Source organism: Otolemur garnettii, unplaced genomic scaffold (genome assembly GCF_000181295.1).
Source record: "Otolemur garnettii isolate 467f Iridium unplaced genomic scaffold, OtoGar3 scaffold00002, whole genome shotgun sequence".
NCBI classification, from domain to species: domain Eukaryota; kingdom Metazoa; phylum Chordata; class Mammalia; order Primates; family Galagidae; genus Otolemur; species Otolemur garnettii.
The window spans coordinates 47,367,247-47,386,902 of NW_003852397.1; the positions used below are offsets into that span (position 1 = coordinate 47,367,247).

Consider the following 19,656-nt stretch of genomic DNA (forward strand, 5'->3'; position numbering starts at 1 on the left):
AAATTATTGGGGAAGGCATATTATGCCTTTACTAATGACCCTTGACGTTTTCTTTTTTGGTTCCCTCTATTTTAATGCATGCATCATCAAAATTTGGGGAGCTTTTCATCACAGTTTAAACCTGTGTTGTTAAAGGCATTGAAATCATAGAGCTAGGTAGACTTTAACAGCTAAAAATTTCCTGAATGAGATGATGTTATTTTCATCTCATTTCATTGTTCTATAATAATGCCAGGTAAAAAAGTGGAAGTTATTTAGTAGTCTTGGGTATGAAATATTTGTGAAACCCCAGTGATGGATTTCTCTTATCTGTGACAACATAAACTAAAGGAGTTCTAATACTTTGCTGTTAATTGGATAGCAGGAACCAGCAGCATCAGCGTCATTTACTGGAACTACAAAATTCCGGGACCCTCCCCAGATGTATTGCATCAAAATGTACATTTTAACTACATCCCCTGGTGGTTCCTGTACATGTTACAGTTTGAGAAACACTACTTTAAAGGCCTTAAAGCATTTTCTAAGGAAGAGTCGAATGATCTGCTGTGCTCTTCATGGATCACATCAGACTTGTTGCTTCAGTGAGGAGGAGGAGGAGTGAAGGAGGAGCTGTACTTAGCCACTTGCCTCTTTGACTCCTTCTCAAGCTGCAGACCAGGTTTTAACTGTATGTGACTAACACAGTAAAACTACTAGAAGAGAGAGCACATGTCCCTTGACCATGCACTGTAGAAGGCAAGCATCTGCTTCTCTGCTGAACTCCCATTCAACACTGTCTACTGCATTAGGCGTTTAATCACAGATTGCCTGACACATGCTGAGCTTAGTTCATGATGGAGCTGTTATACCTTAGGGTTTCTTAAATATATAGCACTCTGCTCAAAAAAAGCATCTACCAAATAAGTTAATAAATTACTGACCGGTTTTCAGGGCATGGTTGTATTCTTCAACATTTTTTTAATCATCCTCTTTTGTCTTGAGAAACTTATTCTGCTTGATGCTTGGGGAGGACTCACGGGCGTGTTCTCACCATCAATTCCTTTAGACTGTTCTGACGGTGCCACGTTAGACCTTTTCATTGATTGCCTTCTGTATTTTACTTACCATAAGGCAGCTTGTGGTGCCTGACTTACCTTTGTCTTCCAGACTCATTAGGTTCTGACAGTTGCTAATGCTCTGAAGTAATAAAGCGTGTGCAATAGCCAGTTCTCACTACTAGTTTCTGATTTTCCCGAATAATTTTATTTTCTGACTTTTGCTTTTGACGAGCTATGATTAGCAAATAAATAAAAATTAAAAAGAAAAGAAAACAGAAGACCAGAAAAACTTTCCATTGCAACCTGTATCGATATCTCCTGTTGCTTCCTGTTGCATCAAATCTCAATTTATTCCTCAGAATAGTTGCATGAAATGCATAACCATTTGGTTTCATTTTTGCTCTTGAATTCTGCTAACAGGACATAAACCTAAACTGTTATTTTTTGTTATCTTTAAGAATCTACTAATTGGTTTTTGCCTGTGATTACCTTTTGTCCCTTCTCCTGTCAATACACACGCATGGCCATCAGTTAAATCTCCTCCCAGACATCATTTTGAATAGGTGGCCCCAGCTAGAAAGGCTTCCACGGATCCTCTGTGTAAATCCTAAGTGCACACACAGCCTTTCCTTCCTCTTTGAGGTCAGGGGCTGCCTCAGTGTCTCTTGGCTTTTTGGTACATTGCACACAGACGGGCTCCAGGACCAGCTTTCTGACTACAGGCATAGATGAGGCCAAGCCCCTTCCTCGTGATCCATTCTTCCCTTCCTATGTCTCATGCTCTGGCTGTGGTTGAACCAGGCAGCCTCACACATCCTTCTTGCTTACCAATTCCCTTGCTTTTGACCCTCCATATTTTCCTCCTCTCTACCTGTGCCCTACAACCGCTCCACCCTTTGAAATAAAGCTGGGCCTTGAACATCAGTTCTTTGTTGAGTCTTCCCTTATCATCTCAGTGTGGTTCTTCGTCCTGTTCACAGCCTCTCTCACAGGCCTTATCTCCTCACTTGTAGGGCTTGTTTGCCAAGCTACCTGTGGTTGTATGTGTGGGCTTTAACTCCCTTCCTAGAATGAAAACTATTTGAGAAAGAAACTTCTGTCTGATTCTGGCCTAGCTCTTAGCAGACACACAGACTTACCGTGTCTGTTTTTGTTGTGTATGTTACTGTTTAAAATGCATTGCTTTTAAAGGCAAGGGAAACTGATTTTAGATCCAGGACTGGGGGCGGTGATGTTTTTTTCCCCCTAGTCTGCTTACCTTTTCACTCTGCCAAGTGAGAATGTCAGTGGCTTGAAGCCACCTGGAGGATTGTTTGTCGTGGCTGTAGGCTTGTGGGAAATCTTGAGTGATCTGTTTCATGTAAGTGGCTTTTTACAGTGGAGGCTTTCCCTGTCTTCAGTTCTGCGAATTTTGTGGAGGCTGCGGTACGCGGGTGTTCTAGGCTGCTGTTTTTCCATCTATCACAGTCTGTCACCTTTGATTCATTTATTCTCTTGCGTTTGAATTTTTTATGGAGGGCCCAACACGCTATAATTATAGAGGCCAAAGTCATAAAGTAAATCATGCTATCTGACTGATGCAGGACAATTTTTTGCAGCTCTTGCCTTCCCTTTTTATGAATTATAGGTTATGTCTGGTGATTGAGATTGGTGGAGAAGGGGTTGAGAAGGGATCTTGGTGCAATGGAAGAGGGCCGGAGAACACCCTTCTGCCTGCCTGAGGGGAAGTATCCCGTGTTTGCAAATGTGATCAAAATGACAGGGGCTAAGTAGACTTAAATAAAAGCCTTCCTCGCATTAATGGGAGTAGGTTGTGTTTCCAGAAAGATCGTGAAGGCCTTCCACCTTCTCCTGCACCACAGTCTATAGCTACAGCTCCCTATAAAGACTGCAGAAGCATACCGTCTAGGCACCATGTGGTGCGCTCCCTGTGCAACACGGCTTCCACATGGGCTTCTCACCTGCCTTCAGCTGGGTCACCGCCATGAAGCCCCGCCTCTAGGGGAATTCTGGAGTGACCACTGACTTCAACTCATTCCATATAGACTAGAACTGCTCTATCTAGGGGGAGGGAGAGCAAATGAAATAAAAATTTTAATATTCTTATGTCTTAATATTCTGTGGCACTTGTTCGAAATGGCTGAAATGTAGTGCTTCTATTTGATAATTTTGGCATGGCATTGGTTAGCTCTCAGAACTGTTGCAAATATCTGTCTACCAAGATTTCAAGGATGATACTGGTGAGAATGTTTGTGGCAATTATGTAATCATGTAGGTTTATTCAGCACACACACGAAAATGCTTTGCTGAAGCATTTTCAAAAACTCTGAGTGTTGCCTATTATGAGTTTGGTAATGAGATGCCTGTTATCTTTCAGGCAAAGGAAGAGATATCATTTCTTAACAAATCAGCATTAACTTGTTGAATAACTGTTGCAGCCGCCATTAGCGCCATAGGAGCCAAGACTGTTAGCGTCGCTACTCCCAAGATATAACTTCTTTTATAAAAAACAACTTGACTAAATATTAGATGTCTGTGTAAGTCATTTTCTGCCAGTCAAAACAATTTTGTTCTTCTCTATATCTGTCTTCAAACATTCATTTTTAAGAAGTTCTGGGAAAGGAAGTGAAAAACAATACTTGACCTCTGATACAATGTACTGTTTTGATTATGATCAGTACTTTAATAAAATTTATCTTCAAGAAAGCCTTTGGAGTGAGCCCTGAAAATCTTGGGAATGTTTGATTGATCTGGTGTCACTTCTCTCACATCATAAGATGACCATGGAGGCCAATTTGGCTCTTATTCTCTCTAAATTGAAGTGTCTTGAAGTTAGAAGAAAATGAAGGGATCAGACTGGGTACTTGATGATTGTGTTGGTTCACTGACAGTTTGTATGCAATTTATTGGTGGTGACCAGGACGCCGTGGAAGTTTTTAGTAAATATTTCTGGCCACACCTCTGTTGGGAACATACAAAATGTCTTTCTTTGCTAAAATAGCTGTTAAATAAGTATTAAAAGCAAACAAATTGTGAAAATGGTCATTTGCCTGCAATTCAGGCAGACAAAAAATTAGTGCCAGGAAAACAGAAAAGAGAAGTGGCTTCAGTAATTTTACTATCATTGAGACATGCAGGCAAGACAGCACCAGTGGAAAAAAGTCTGGTCTGATGACTTTGAAGAAAACATATTGACCATGTCTGAGTATAATAATCTTATACAATAATCCCTTATTGTAATAGAATGCTTCATTATTTGTAGAGCAGTTTTTCAATTGCTTGTCATATTTAATCTGGGAAAAAGCTCTCTGAGATAGGCGTAATTATCCCATTTTACAGATGTGGAAATGGAGGCCCAGAAAGATGAAATCATCTGCCCAAGCTGTAATAGGACTGTTCATCCACTGAGACATGGTAAAGTATCATGAATTCATCTTTTCATCCATTCTACCACCTTTAGTCATTGTGCTTCCTCACTGCTTAATTTGTAAGTAAATCTCAGATACACATTGATGGCCCCTCATGTCTTCCTATTTTTCATGGCTGAACTGTAGAAGAGATAGACATCAAGAGCATTGTTCTTGCCTTAAACATCGAAAACCACATTTAGGACTAGAGAATTTCCTGTTTTAAGGTACACTTCTTTGAGGATTTTGTCCGCCCGTCTTACTAGAGTTCAAACTACGTAATGAGTCATTTTTCTTTTCCCCTTTTCTTGCGGTGACAGCTTCTCTCTTGTATACCATGTGGTCTGCCTTCTTGAGGGTCATGTCCTATTGTCAGTAGACAAATGTTGCCATTTGTAAAAGGCTGTACCAGGCGCTACAGTCCTGTGGTTTTGCTCTTTATCAGGGCTTCAGGGTGCCCAACCCCATCAGGGATACGGGCATCTTTCTGTAGGAAGAGAACTTCTTCATCATCAGTTATAGAGATTAGGTATTATTTTTGGCTTCCTTTCCTAGAACTTCTTAAACATGCGTCTCAATAAAAATATGGAGAAAAACAGAACCGTTTTGACTGGTAGAACACGAGGAACAGACAGCTAAGATTTAGTGACATCACGTTTCTAGAGAAGCATCCATTGAGGAGTGCCAAAGCCTACCTGCATGACTTGACGTTTTTAAGGAACATGATAAAGAATCGCCTCACTTAGCAGGAACGGCATTGTTTGTGTCCTGCAAAGCTAATTGACATGCTGCTTTCCTGCTCCTTGCCCTGTAGAAATGTTGTTTTCCCTACAACATAAAGAGAGAGTCAGACTCATGATGTCATTTTATTTAATTCTGAACGCAGCAAATTAGCTCCCACACTATGATTTAGATTTCTTTCTCTTCTTTTCCAAAAGTATTCATCAGGATGATTTTTCCAGAGGGCCTGGTTGGGACCAAAGGTCACTGTGATCTTTCCTCCTCAGTAGAGATTTTCCAGCAAAGATGAGCTTCATTAAACCATGACTGGGTTCATGTGTTTATTATAATGGCAGAGATTTTACTTCAAACTGTGATGGATTTCAGTATTACCTTTTTATGTACTTCTTTTTTGAAAAGGGATGCCTTAGTCAATCATTTAGAATAATATCTTTTACATAATCCTTTAGAAAACTATAATTTTTACAAGCTGATTTCTTGCTAAGGCAGATGCCATTATACCAAGAAAATACTTAAACTCTGAGCATGCCAGAAATGGTTCTTCTTTACATCTGGTATATAAATGGTGCTCAGTATATATTTGTTTAACAGAATAGAAAAGAAAAATATCACAGAGCCTATGGAGGGGAATTAAATTGCAAGGATGTCTTGACTTCAGATTGATGTTGTTTGTGTTATATTTCTTTAGCCTTGGGATTTTCTGAAGAAAGATCTTATCCACAACTGTTCATTCTGAGGAACTATTTGCCTTCTTAACTTCTTTGCTAGATTCTCTAAAGGGAAATATGCTTTCTCACGTTGGTCTCCTTGAACTCACTATTCATGTTGCCTTGTAGGGTCAAAACGCTTTAGAAATTCAGTCAGGAAACCTGCTCCGAAGATCTTTCGAACAGATCTTCCTTTAAGCTTATTGTCCCCTGGGTGATTGGCAAAGGACGTCCCCCCTTTAAAAAGGTAGGAACTTGTAAAATTAATCTAAAAATGATCTTCCAGGAAGAATATATACAATGGCAACCATTGCCCTGAGCAAGTTATGTTTATGATTTCTACCTCATTCTAAAATGTTATTCAGCTTGAGTTGTAATTCAGCTTGAAAATTATTTGGGTTGTACTTGATTATACACGTATGCATTTATAAGAAAGTTCTGCTATAATGCAATTTGTTATTTTCCGTGCAGCCAGCCCAAGGCAAAGATGAGGGTGACATCACTTGCAAGCCTGGCCTTCTACCTCTGTCCAGTACTACCATACCCCCCATCTCTAACTCTTATGTACTTTCCTATTGAGTTCTCTAATCCACATAGAATAAATCCTTTCCTAAATTCTATATTTATTTTTTTTTTCACCTTGGCTGCACATTGGGATTATCTGAGAGATTTTTAAAATAATCCCAATGCCTGAACCAAACACCAAGAAGTTCTGATTCATTGCTCTGGGGTGAGGCTCTGACATCATTGTTATAAAAGATTCTGGATGATTCTAGTGTGGTACTCAGCTTGAGAAACACAGATGTAGCCCAACTCAGCTTAGATTACAAATGAAGAGCTGGACCAGAGAGGTTAGTGTCTCACAGCAAATAGTACTGTGTATTAGGTTCAAAACTTCTGATCTGTTGACTTTAAATTTGGTATAACAAATATGAGCAAGGTTTTAAGAGATTTTGGAAACTCACCTACAAAATGGGTAAATGTGGGCCCATCTTAAAAGTTATCTCCCAATAAAGATAGTTCAAAACCAAGACCAAAAGAGACAGAGACAGTGTTGGAGGTGGGTAATAATGATGATTTTCCAGAAAAGAAAGCACTTGGCCTGGGTCTGAAAATCTGGGTACATTTCAAAGGGGGCACCATCGTCCATTGCTAGCCCTCATGCCATATTTCTCCACTTGCTTCAAGGAAATGGAGGGAAATTGACAAGTGCCTGCCAGGGCTTTGTGAGCCTGACTACATTGAGGCAGTTCTCCAACTCTACCAGCCCCAGTCAGAGCAGGCAACGAGCCTGTGAGCCACATTAGGCCAGTCCCTAGGGGCAGTATTGGACACCAGGCATCCTTGATGCCGTTCTTGGAGTTGCCTCACATTGTCTGGGAAGTCTCGCAGATGACAGGGAAGGTGTTGAACTCCTTCTGGGTGCTGGGCAGGCCACCATGGTGATGATCTTGGCCATCCCATAGATCTGGTGGGGAGGGAAAAATTCTGGCCATGGGGAGGCAGAAAGAGTTAATATTAAAGAGTTTCTGATAAAAGGACTTGCTCAGCAGAAAGGTAATCAGATTATGGGGGCCTTACATGCCAGGCTTTTAGTTTGGGCTTAATTCTGTGAGAGGCTGGCAAATGGTTAAGTGGGGGAGTGATATAATAAAACCACTGCAAGGCCAGGAGTTTGTGGTAGGAAGGCAGGGAATCCCTTTCTTCTTTTTCCACTGGGCCTCTGCAGTTGGCAGAAAGCAGGGGAGCTCACCACAACCTCCCCTTCCATCAACTCAACACCTGGGCCTTCCTGCTCCTGATCCCACTTTGGCATTAGGCTTCCATCATCAGCACTTTACAAATTTTTTCTGTTTAAACACCATTTCCTTCATTGTACCTGAAAAGATGTATGGGAAAACTCTTTAGAGTCTCAGAACTTTCAGTATCTCCCAGCCTAGCCTTGGGTTCTGTCCACACCTCATTCCACCCAAAGTAGCCTGAGGACACATCTGGAAACTAATCAGTAATTCTGGAGAGTGCCTTCTTTTTCCTGGGTATCCCCCATAGACATTTTCCTGACATGCCCTCTCTTCAGATATCACAAAGATATGCAATATACTTTGGAATTTGAAGGAATTTAGGTTTCAACTGGGCCGAGCCTCCATAGATGTTATGAAATATTATTACATTTAATGAAATTTTAGTGGACCTGAGACCTGGGGAGATGGGAGTGACTGGACAACATATATGAACCACTGCAAGGAGCTCTCCAGTGTGGACAAGGTTGCCAGTAGCTCAATAACCTTGAACTTAGGAGCTGTTATTTCATCATCTCCATTAGGAAATGGGGATGAATTATACAGCCATCTTAGAAAAACATCCAACAGAACTTTCTGTGATGATGAAAATACCTTCTCTATATGCTTGTCCAACGTGGAAACTATTAATTACCCACATGTGTCTTAAAATGTGACAGGTGCAACTAAGGAACTGACTTTTAAATATCTTTTTAACTTCAGTTAACTTGGATTTAAGTAACCACCTGTGGTTATTGGTGATCATAATGAACAGGACAGTTATAGTTAATTCTCAAAATTCCCATTCTCCTCAAGGCCCAAAGAGCCGCATTCAGGTCCTTTCATAGCTCCTGTCATCACAGTGGGACAGATGAAATCATTTGTACTTCTCCATTCCTGTGTATTGGAATTAAAGTCTTTTTTTAAAAAATACACTGTATTTATAATACGTTATTGTAGGAGAAGAGAAAAGTTTTAGTTTTAATCTTAAAAGGAATGTAAAGATAGTATTGTTTTGTGAGAGAAAAATATGCTTAAAGTTTATGGATGCGGAATGGTAGGACTTATAAACCCTGCAGCCTTCTGCAAATACTAGGGAAGAGAGGGCTGGAGGCATAAGTAGACATCTTCAAGGAGAAAGCCTGGCCTGAAGGTGTGCTTATAATGGGGTTTAGTTTTCATCTGGAGTCCTGCAGAAGTGGTTTCCCTGAGGGCATTGGGGTTTTCCCCTGTGAATAAATTCTCCCAGCAGTTGATCTCCTCGGTACTATAGTCTCCTAGAAATTCACCCTTATTTGGCATGCTATGACTTAAACTGTCCAAGAAAAATCTTTTTAAAAAGCCAGTTTTTCTCCTAAAATGTTAATTTCCTTGCTTTAGGCTTCTGTCAGCTTTGACTGGAAACTTAATCTGTGGGCCTGGGCCCTGCATTCTGTTTCAGTCATCGAAATGGGGCTTAATAAGAATTACTGGAGCCCTTCGGAGTCGGAGGAGACTTACTTTTATCTACGGCTCGGGGATTTGCATTTTGAGAGGTTGTGCCAGCTGACTGGAGTCCTCACAGGTTTCAGCTTGTTGCAAACCCAGTTCGGTCCATTTCTCTCACTTCTGGAACCTTGTGCCACTGCCACTCACGGCTTATGGATTTACCCTGGAATGCTAGCCTTTGTCCCTAACTGTCGTCTGTCCCTGCCTCAGCAGTGACACTGCAGACAGCCAGTCATTTAATACAACACACATTCCTTGAGAAGTTGGGAGGGGACTTTAATTACACACATCAGCCAAGCCAGCAGGCAGGCCCCTCCCCAGTCAGATTGCTTTCCTAGCTGTGTCCTGCTTCTCCTTCCAGGTCCCTTGGGGTCCCTTCCTTTTCAGAACCCCCTAGAAGCTGAGTATCCCGGCCCCTGTGGATTTCTTTAGATCAATGTAGTCCTGTAGGACTTTCTGTGATGACGAAAGCATTCTGTCTCTTTCCCTGGTCACATGTGGCTATTAAATGCTTGCGAATGGCTGGTGTGACTTAGAACTGAATATGTGATTTTATTTAACTTTAATTTAAACTTTAAAAAGCCCTGTGTGCTCACAGCTATTGCCCAGCTCCAGATCGTGCCCTTGACTTCAGAATAGTATATCTTGGCTCCAACTTCGTGAGCCAGTTTCATGAGCTCCTCCCAGGAAAGAAACTCTCCTTGACTTCTAAACTGATTTTCTTTTCCTGCTAATTTTGACAGCTGAAACATTGAACTTGTTATCATTTTGAAACTCTTCACTGACCATTTACAGTGGGATGTCCAGCCTTTTTGCTTCTCTAGGCCACAATGGAAGAAGAACAGTTGTCTGGGGCTACACATTAAATACACAGACACTAACAAAAGCTGATGAGCAAAAAAACAAGTCCATGAATAATTTTCATGATCCCTGCCACCGCAGATAAGCAAAACATGTCTCACATACTCTACATGCAGCCCACAGGCCGCAGTTGGGAAACTCCTATGTGGCTGTACTTGGGTTTAACATGTTTTTTTTTTTTTTTTTCTGTTTTCTCTGTCAGTATATTCTTATTCCTTATTCAGCAGCTGCAAATACACAATGAATTTTTACAAATAAGAGGAATTGATCAGAACGGTAGAAGGTTTGTTCTGGAACTTAAGCATAAGATGGGAAACTTGGCTTTGGAGGATTCAGGGAAATTGAAAGCTACCAGCCAGTGTTGATTGAGCCCCAACCACCCTGTGCAGGGCAATTTGAGATTAGGGAAGTACGGCAGGGATTTAGACAAAGTCCTTGGATACAAGCTAACAAACAAAATTTTACCAATAATTCAGGGGATAAGTACAGGGTCAGGGCAAAGAGTAACGGGAGGTGTTGGTGATTTTAGAAAAGGTTGTCAACAGTGGCGTCCCTGATCAGGTGCTATTTGTGCAGTGACTAGAAGGAAGTTAGGGGATAACGAGCAAAGCACTCCCAGGTGAGAGGAATCGGACAGCAAGGACAGCATCCCCAAATCAGAGTCCGCCGGTCCTCTTTTCCCCTCTTCCTCATTTCTGCATGGTTTCTTCAGTTTCGTTCTCTTTATCAGAGTTACATTTATAGACACACATTTCACACTGGACTCCATAAGAACTGGAGCCAATCAGCAGCTACATTGGTACAAAGAATGGGCTGTGACAGATCCGAAGCTGTGAAATGTAGCCCAAATAGACCTCCCAGTCTCCTCGGCCATGTAGCATTTTAGGCACGCAGGCTCTCCCTTCACTGTGAGGTAGATCTCCCTGCCAGTAAGATTATTTGGGGGGGGGGGGATAAATTGAAGGTGCCAAAATTAGGTTCATACCAAGCCTTGCCTAAAAAAGTCTCCTTAAGAAGTAGAAAGCGTTATAATTTGACTTGCTAGCCAAAGATAATTCAACACGTTTCAAAGTTTAGGTGACTTATTCCCATAGTACCAAGTGTTACTTCATTTCACAAATGTGTTGTGGTGCTAATAATGCCCAGGTCATAGCTTTGATCCCCTTATTTCATGCATGTGGCTGTTTTCTCTGGAAGGAGCCAACTGTATCCCAGTACTATATAGGAAGAATGCACCTCAGAGACGTTTTCCATATTAAAATTGCTGTTGGAATGTATCTTAACTCTTGCTGTTGACAATCAAACATTATGGTGTAAATGCTATTCTTCTCACCGACTGCTGTGGTGGGGTGGGTCCCCTCCAAAATTCACCTTGAAATTTAATCCCCATTTTGGTGTTATCAAGAGGTAGGGACTTGGGGAGGTGATTAAGTCACAAGTACTCTCTGTCTTCTGCCATTTGAGGACATCACGTGCATCCCCTCTGGAGGACTCAGCATCAAGGTGCCATCTAAGAGGCAGGGACTGGGGTCCTACCAGACACCAAACCTGCCAGAGTCTGCACCTTGGGTTTTCCAGCCTCCAAAGCTGTGAAAAATAAATTTCTCTTCTTTATAAATTGCCCAGTCTCAGATATTTTGTTATGGAAGCATAAATGCACTAAAACACCAATTGCAAGGACTTGAAGAGGAAATAGATTTTTTTGCTCATTGGAGGGCATCATACAAGTCATAGCTACTCACCACATGAGAGACCTTTCTGCTGTTTGTTGCAAATAGCAGTAAGGTCATGACAGCAATGAGTAATGCCCAGAAAAGACAAAGATAAACCTTACACTCGCTCATCAGTTGCACTCTGAGAAAGAGAGCAGAATTGCCCGTTTTAAGGGCAGATTCTCAGATTTTGTTTTGAATTTCCTGCCCTTTTTTGTCCTTTCTAGCAGCCTTAACAATGCTTGAAACTTTTTTTTTTTTAAATTTCACTTCCTCTGCTTGAAAAAAACTTGAAGAGGGAGGTTTCAAAGTGTTTGGTGTTATCTTAGACACCAAAGTTAATCTGAATATGCCTTTCTTGGTCCTTTTGTGCCATTTTTTTCAAGATGAAAGGGACCTTAAAGATCATCAAGTTTAGCCCACCTGTTTAACAAGTCAGAGAAAAGGTTGAGTAATTGCCCATGAACATGAAGCCAGCTCTTGGTGACTTCAGAGCATTCTCTACTGCACCCTGCTGCCCTCCCATCATGATGACTCCTACTCCAGTAGAAATCACGTTGCAATATTACATAATTAATTTTTACAGGAGGAAATGACCTCAAGGGGAGAAGATCAAGGAATGTTGCTTTGCATATATCTGGATGTTATCAAATGTATCTCAACTAGATACTTAACAATCTAACAAAGTTGTTTCTAATTTTCTTCTCTGATTCCTTCAGTCAACTCTGAATTAAAGTATGCCGGTTTTATCTTCTTGAGAAAGAAAGCCAAACAGAGTTCAATTTCAATATTTTAGAGTTCCACAGTCTTAAGGCGCCGCGTTGCCTCCCCATCTCTACATGTCGAACTTACTAATTTTATTAGCGTGTTGCCAAATGACATATTAAGTGTCTCCAAGCCAAAGAAGATCAGCTCTTGCCTGATAAATGTGCAAGAGTCAGCAAAGGATTTGAAAATTGAAACTGATTCTCAAGTTACTGCTTATTTGCCACAACTTAACACTGGTTATGAACAGTATTTTAAAACCAGATTATTTGGTTCTAGAAGGGTTGTTTAAAGATCTCCTAGGCACTCTTGGGAACTCTATTATAGCAATGACTGATTTGATTATATCTTTGAAAGCTTTGGAGCACAGTGGTAACAAAAATATTATTATATTTTCAATTTATCTATTCAACTCAGATTTCCTAAAAGATTTTTTAGAAGTCATCAAACTGCTGCATTCAATTGAGGAGTAGGAATAGATTTACCAAGCTCTTAATTATCTTGTCATTCCTTTCCTGTAAATTTCTTCAGTATGTGGGAGCATTGCCTAGAATGTTAATTTCCTGACGAGAGAGTGCTTGTGTGGCACTTTTTACTATCTGGAAGATTTTCACATGTGGTTCAAGCATGTTTGCTCTTCACCTTGACTCTACAAGCTACTGTTTCATAGATCAAGAAATAAAGGTTCCTCGAAGTTAAGCTGCTCGTCTGTATTCTCACAGATAGTACATGTCAGACCCTGAACCCACGGTCAAGTTTTTGACCTAGAACCCTTGGGCTTCACCAAGTTGTCCTTACCTGTCTCCTAAAATAAGTAATTGCAAAGAAGCAAAGCTCTTTTATAAGAAACTCCCTGCCTGCCTGCCCCCTGCCTGCTCCCTTCAACTCCCAGGAGCTATACCCAGCATCTTTGCTTTCTACTGGAATGAAGCTCTGCTCTTGAACTTTTACACTGGGAATACCGTTTTCCTGTAGAGATAGGGACTTTTGTGTCATTGCTGACTTTACCTCTCATTGACCTTGGACAAGTGATTTCATCTCTTTGGCCCTTACTTTCCTCATCTGCAAAATGATGGTGACGACAGAACTATGTGGTGGTTGTGATGAACGAATAAGATAATCATGACCACAGTTAGTACTGGACTAAGCATTTGGTCCACAATCAGAGAATTGAACGGGCAGTTTAAATTATTATTAAGGGTAAAACTTCAGGTAGCTACAGGAGCTGGCCAGGAAGGATGCACCTTCTCCAGGGAGACATTGCCTCTCACCACCAGCTGTCTGTTGTCATGGAATAATATAGCCCCACTGTTACCAAATATTTTTATTATGTAGAGTTGGGAAACCTTTTCACTTGAAATCCTCTAACTTTAAACTCGGTTCACATTTTAAAAATAAAAGAGTTTAGGCCAAACAGAACAACCTGTAGACTGTCTCCAGCTCAGGCGCCCCTACAGCAGTCTCTGCTTTGGCTTCTTCCAGCCCTGTCTACTCCAAACCTACTTGGTTGTCAGAAACCAAGCATCTTGGGCCTCTTTATTTCACACTTTAAACTGGATGCTTTTCCCAAATACAGTTTTTGGCCTTTTTCCAGAGGAAAAAATATGGAAATCGTCTGTTTTGACCAGTATTTTCCCATATTTAATAAAACTGTAATTGAAAAACCTTGTAGGCACTGGGCATACACAAGACCCCTACAGCACATTTTGGAAAAGAGAGGAGAAATGCCTCCACCAAGAAATCTGTGAAAATTCTAATCTCACAGGAAATTGATATTCAGACCAAATGCCGTGCTTAGTTGAAGCAAATGGCTCATCTCAGGGGCTTATTTTTCTGATTCTCTCATAGTCATTACCTTTTTAAAAAGTCCGTTCTTATCAGGTTTTCTATTAGTTTTTGCATTTTTCATTAAGCTGCCTCAGCACTGAGAGACAAAGTATTGTTTCAACCTTAAATGAATAACTTAATTAAAAAAGGACATCTTCAGATAGACCTTATCCGTTTCCACTGTTCTTTTGATAAAAATCGTTTTTGTGCATTTTAAAAATTCCCCGAAAGAGCATAAGCGTCTTGAGGAAAGGACCTTGTCTTCCACAGTCTACCCCTCTTACAAGAGTTGGTCATGAACGCTCTCAAAGAACAGATGAATAATGCTTATTTGTTGATGTTGACTAAATTCTGTGGTATGTATAAATTATTTTAGTTGAATCAGAGTGTTATAAAACTCCATACACTCTGTGGTCATGATCTCGCCTCCGTTGGTCTGTGCCATTTGCCAATGTTGTTTTGACTGTCACCAAGAGAGTTATTTAATCATCTCTTATTTTCAGTCTCAGGGTTATTTTTCTTGTTGCTACAGTGTACCATCCAAGCCCTCTCCGCTGAGGGAGAATTGTTTTCTCAGTTGCTATCACTTTATATAAAATACTAACTTGAAAGCACTTTTCAACAGAAGCATAAAGTTATTATTTTGACAGTTCATGAAATAGTGCCACATTCTGCTCCCTCGCTTGATACAGTGTATCCATTTGCATTGATGTGGCTTCATTTCCTCAACTGGCTTCCTCTTTTCTTCAGCCCCAGCCCCTACGTTTGGATTTTTGGCTCATCTCAGAGTGACCACAGTCAGCCTTTGCCCAATACATACACCATTAAAATCAGCTTTGTCAATAAAAACTAAAAGTGCCGCGTATTGAGGACAGCATTTACTGCAAATTGCTCACCTCTCCCCAGCTTTCAGAAGTGTATTTTATCCCCATTATCCCTGTTAAAGATGAGGGAACATGATTCAGAGTGTGCCAAGTGTTCCAGCTTTTGGAATATGGAATGCGTACTAGTGTTCTGAAATACTGCCTTTGGCAACTATATCATTTCCACTTGTAAGAGTCATTTGAAAATTTTAGGTTTTGTTTTCTGTTATGTCACCTGAATGATACCTGATTCTGGGAGATATATTCCTGCCAAAGAAAGAAAGGCAAATTCAGCAAGTGTTGGGGGAACTCAAACTGCACTTCATTCTTCAATGATCCAAGAAACTTAAGGATAAGCAAAACAAAACAAAACAGTGTATGCATTTTTAGGAGTTATGTGGAGTTACTGAGGCTGAAGAATGTTAAAGAGAAAAAGATGCAATTGAAATTCCAGCTCCATTATTTTGTTTGTCAGTGGAAAAAGCCCAGCTTTTTTTCAGCTACAGTGTGTTTTGCTCTATAGATGACTTTTTAAAAAATTCTTGTACATTACATTTTTAAAAATCCTACTTTAAAGAGACAGCCAAGGGCAGTGCCTGTGGCTCAAGGAGTAGGGTGCTGGCCTCATATGCCAAGGGTGGTGGGTTCAAGCCCAGCCCCAGCTAAAAACTGCAAAAAAAGAAAAATAACAATAAAAATAAAATAAGAGTCAAGTTTTCCATTTAAAGTCCTTCATTGCATAAATTTTTTTGAAACACAGGGAATTATTCCTTAATCCTTTAATTGAATTACTTGGTGGATATAAACTTCTTTTCATGCCGTTTTCTTAAAACAATCACAGTGAATAATTAAATATGTGTGCCAAAAGGCTACTGAAAACCATACCCTCAAAGCTAAACTTCCTCAGTTGAACAAGTCCAAACAGGGCAAAGTCACACACATACACACTCCTTCAATTCATTTGTAATTGCCTGCATAATAGTGTATTTAGGCTGGAATTATATTACGGTGATCTACAGCTGCCTAGATTCCATATTTATTTACCAGTCCTTGACTGTTAAGTTTTTAAACTAAGTGATAAGTTTACTCAGATCACTTTCAAAACAAAATACATGTATTATGAGTGTAGGTAGACAAAGGCTGAGATTCCATTCCGGGATGTTTCCTTGGCCTCCTCATCTTGCTTATTTAAACCTACTTTTGGGCAAGCCAATCCTATTAGCAGTGTACACACTCAAAACACTCTTGTTCCTCATTTTTTCCATCTGCAAAATGGGGGTGCACGATTGTTGACTACTTCTTCTTTTCTTCAGAGTCTGACTTTTAGTCACTGTATTGTTCCATTTTTGCTCAACCCCTCCTGCTCTTGGCTTGATTCTCAACCTGGAGAACCTTATCTTTCTTTCCTTGCCTCTCAGAATCAGTCATCCTTCAAAAAAAACCTATATGTACCTGTGTCGCCTCTCTCTCCATTTCTGGCCTCATGTTTGCACTTCAAGGCAAGCACCAGATTCATATTAGATTGCATTTGTTAATTTTGCCTCTGAAACTAGACAATAAGCCACAGGAAGGGGTGGACCAGCCTGATGTTTGCTTTATGTTCCTTGCTGTGTGGGGAGTAGCACATATAGTTGATATTCTTAATTGTTGACCAGGTGGTGGCAATTTGAGCATGGAAAAATATATGTATATTTTCTTTCCTTTTTTTTTTTTTGAGATAGAGCCTCAACCTGTCCCCCTGGGTAGAGTGCGGTGTCATCACAGCTCACAGCAACCTCCAACTCCTGGACTCAAGCGAGTCTCCTGCCTCAGCCTCCCAAGTAGCTGGGACCACAGGCACCTACCGCAATGCCTGGCTATTTTTTGGTTGCAGCCATCATTGTTTCTTGGCAGGCCCGGGCTGGATTCAAACCCGCCACCTTAGGTGTATGTGGCTGGTGCCTTAGCCACTTGAGCCACAGGCTCGGAGCCTATGTATCTTTTCTTACTAAGTTTTCATGCTAGGCTTTTGACTAGAATGATTTCCCTCCTCTTTCAAAGGGATCTTAGAGTATTGATTACATCTGTCTCGAAAGGTTTTAAAGAGAGTATTGTTATTACAAAAACACTTGCATGAAAAGGAAAAAATGATGCTTTGGGGCCTCATATCTTTCTATCCCCTCCCTACACCATGCTCACCCTGCCAGAGATGGTTTCTCTTCGACTGATCCTGTTGCTCCAGAGACCATGTGGGACTGTCACTTGGATGAAAGCCACACACATTTGCCATGGCAGAATCTGCCTTGATTTTTTTTTTAATTCAAACAATTTGTAAGTACATAAAAATGATAGGAAATTCAAAAATGACAAAAGGATATAAGGTAAAAAGTTTCTTCTCCACGTCAGTTTTCCGGCCATTAATTTTCCTTTTATAGGGCCAGATAGTGTCTGATTCCCACATTCTTGGACCTACTCCCAGAGAGAGTCTACATAATACATGTGAATATACATAAACATATACTGACACATGTATGTCTGTGTTATGTGTGTGTTCTCATCTTTAAAAACCAACAAAACACAAACAGTGTTGGTTTGCTGTGGTGTGTCAGAGTTCTAGCTTCAAATAGATGGTAACCCTTGATTTAGGAAGATTTAGGAAGAGTTTGGTAAAAGGACTGTTTATAAATGTGTGCACAGAGTTAAAGGAAACCACCAGCAGGAGTGGGGAAAACATGATGCAGACACCTGGGTCTGGTGATTGGTATCTTGATTCTCCAGACCCAAGTGGGTAAGGAGGGGGAAGAAGTAAGTCTTGGAAACATTGGTCTCAAGACCATCTGAGACCTTCAGGAGAGGGGCTCAGCCAGCCAGCTGGAGAAGATTCCCAGGGAGGGAGCCAAGACACAAATATCTGAAATGCATTCCCCTTGGCCCCTCATTCGCGCCACTGAACTTCCCCATTGGCCAAACTTAATGGAAACAGAGGACCAGAGAGCTGGTTGGTGTTTGTGTTGTCCATAAAAATCAGCCTTCTGGGGCAGAGTTAAGTGACCAAGGGTAGAGAGCAGATCCCTAAGGGCAGTGGAAGACAGCCAGCCCAGGTCACTCTACACCTTGGTCTGCACCTTGTTTTGTTTTCTTGAATGCTGTAGCCTGGGCATCAACATTTACAAAGATAACTCCAAGGAGGTGCCCTTTTAACCATTGCTTATCTCCCTTGCTTGTGTGGGCCTGATTTGTTTTACCAGTTCTCTATAGTTGACCTGTTAGGCTGTTTGCAAATTGTGTGCCCATACAAATAACACTGCAATGAATTTATCAATGCATATCATATATTCTTAGAAGTGAAAGTGCTAGGTAAAAGGCTATTTGCATTTGTAGTTTTGGTAGATATCATTGACAAATACTCCTGCTTTACACCCCAGCATTACAAGGGTACCTGTGTCTCCACACCCTGCCCAACTCACTGTGTTATCTGCTCTGTCGATCTTTTTCAAGATGAGTTAGGTAGACTATGGTAAGTAGTTTTAATCTGCATTTCTCTTGTTAGCAATGAGGTTGGCGTGCTTTGATTTTGAAACTCATGGTGACATAATCAGAGCTAGTATTTTGGATCAGAGCAGCATTTTTTAAGCCATAGTGAATTTTGTGGGATATACCATTTGTTACCAATGAACATTGACAATGATTTAAAATGGCTTTAATTTTTCTGGCATTTATTTATTGCTTACTGTCTAAAAGCAGGATTATGAGACATTATCATTTCATAGAGATTTTAGAGTATTGATTATATCATCCTTGGAAGGTTTTTTAAAAAGTGCTATTACTACCAGAAACGTTTCCATGAGGAAGAGAATCGATACTTTTAGGCCACTTGTCTGAGTTTCTTTCCTACACACACCAAGAGTTTCATTCCCCGTTAGCTGAGGGATGGTTTTCCCACTGTTGATCCTGGTGCAGCAGAGTGTGTACAACTGTCACGTAAAGGAAAGCTCCCATCTCCTTTCTTGAGATACTTATAATTACATAGGGAGTTGGAGTGTGGATACATTTTTAACACTGTAAAGAAGGAAATGTATTCGGTTGTATTGAAAGTTCCAATTACCGTGTACAGTAGATGTTCAGAGAAGGGAAATATCTTTTAAAAGTTCCTATCTTTGAGTTAGTCATGAGGTGTTTGTTGTTTGGTTGGTTGGTTGGTTGTAGTAATTGACCAAATCATTCCTTGCGAATGTCTTTCATGAAGAATTATACAGGAAATCCTCCTAGAGGCTTAATTTGCCTCCTTGTTCTTCGTGGGAGAAAGTGTGTGACCAGCCAATAGATTTGTCCCCCCCCCCCGCCCCGGTCTCACGGGCTGTGGTGTTTGTAGCCGGCATCACAGTCTATGGCAGCTGTAGGCCAGATGGTTGCCTCAGTGTCTGACTCTGAAATGCCAACTGCAATTAAAAACCTTCAATTCTGGACCCATATGGTGATCAGGCCCTCTGG

General features: G+C 40.7%; 1 protein-coding gene across 2 annotated transcripts in view; it reads left to right on the top strand.

Annotated features, from left to right (window-relative positions):
• The window catches only part of TGFBR2 (transforming growth factor beta receptor 2), an 84,286-nt gene that overhangs the window by 10,546 nt on the left and 54,084 nt on the right, over positions 1-19,656 (top strand). Inside the window, exon 2 of one of the 2 annotated variants that reach the window (XM_023513869.1) lies at positions 4,377-4,451. The exons of the other annotated variant lie outside the window; for it this stretch is intronic. Coding sequence (XP_023369637.1) covers positions 4,377-4,451 — 75 coding nt within the window. The remainder of the gene's footprint in view (positions 1-4,376; positions 4,452-19,656) is intronic. 2 annotated transcript variants of the gene reach the window in all.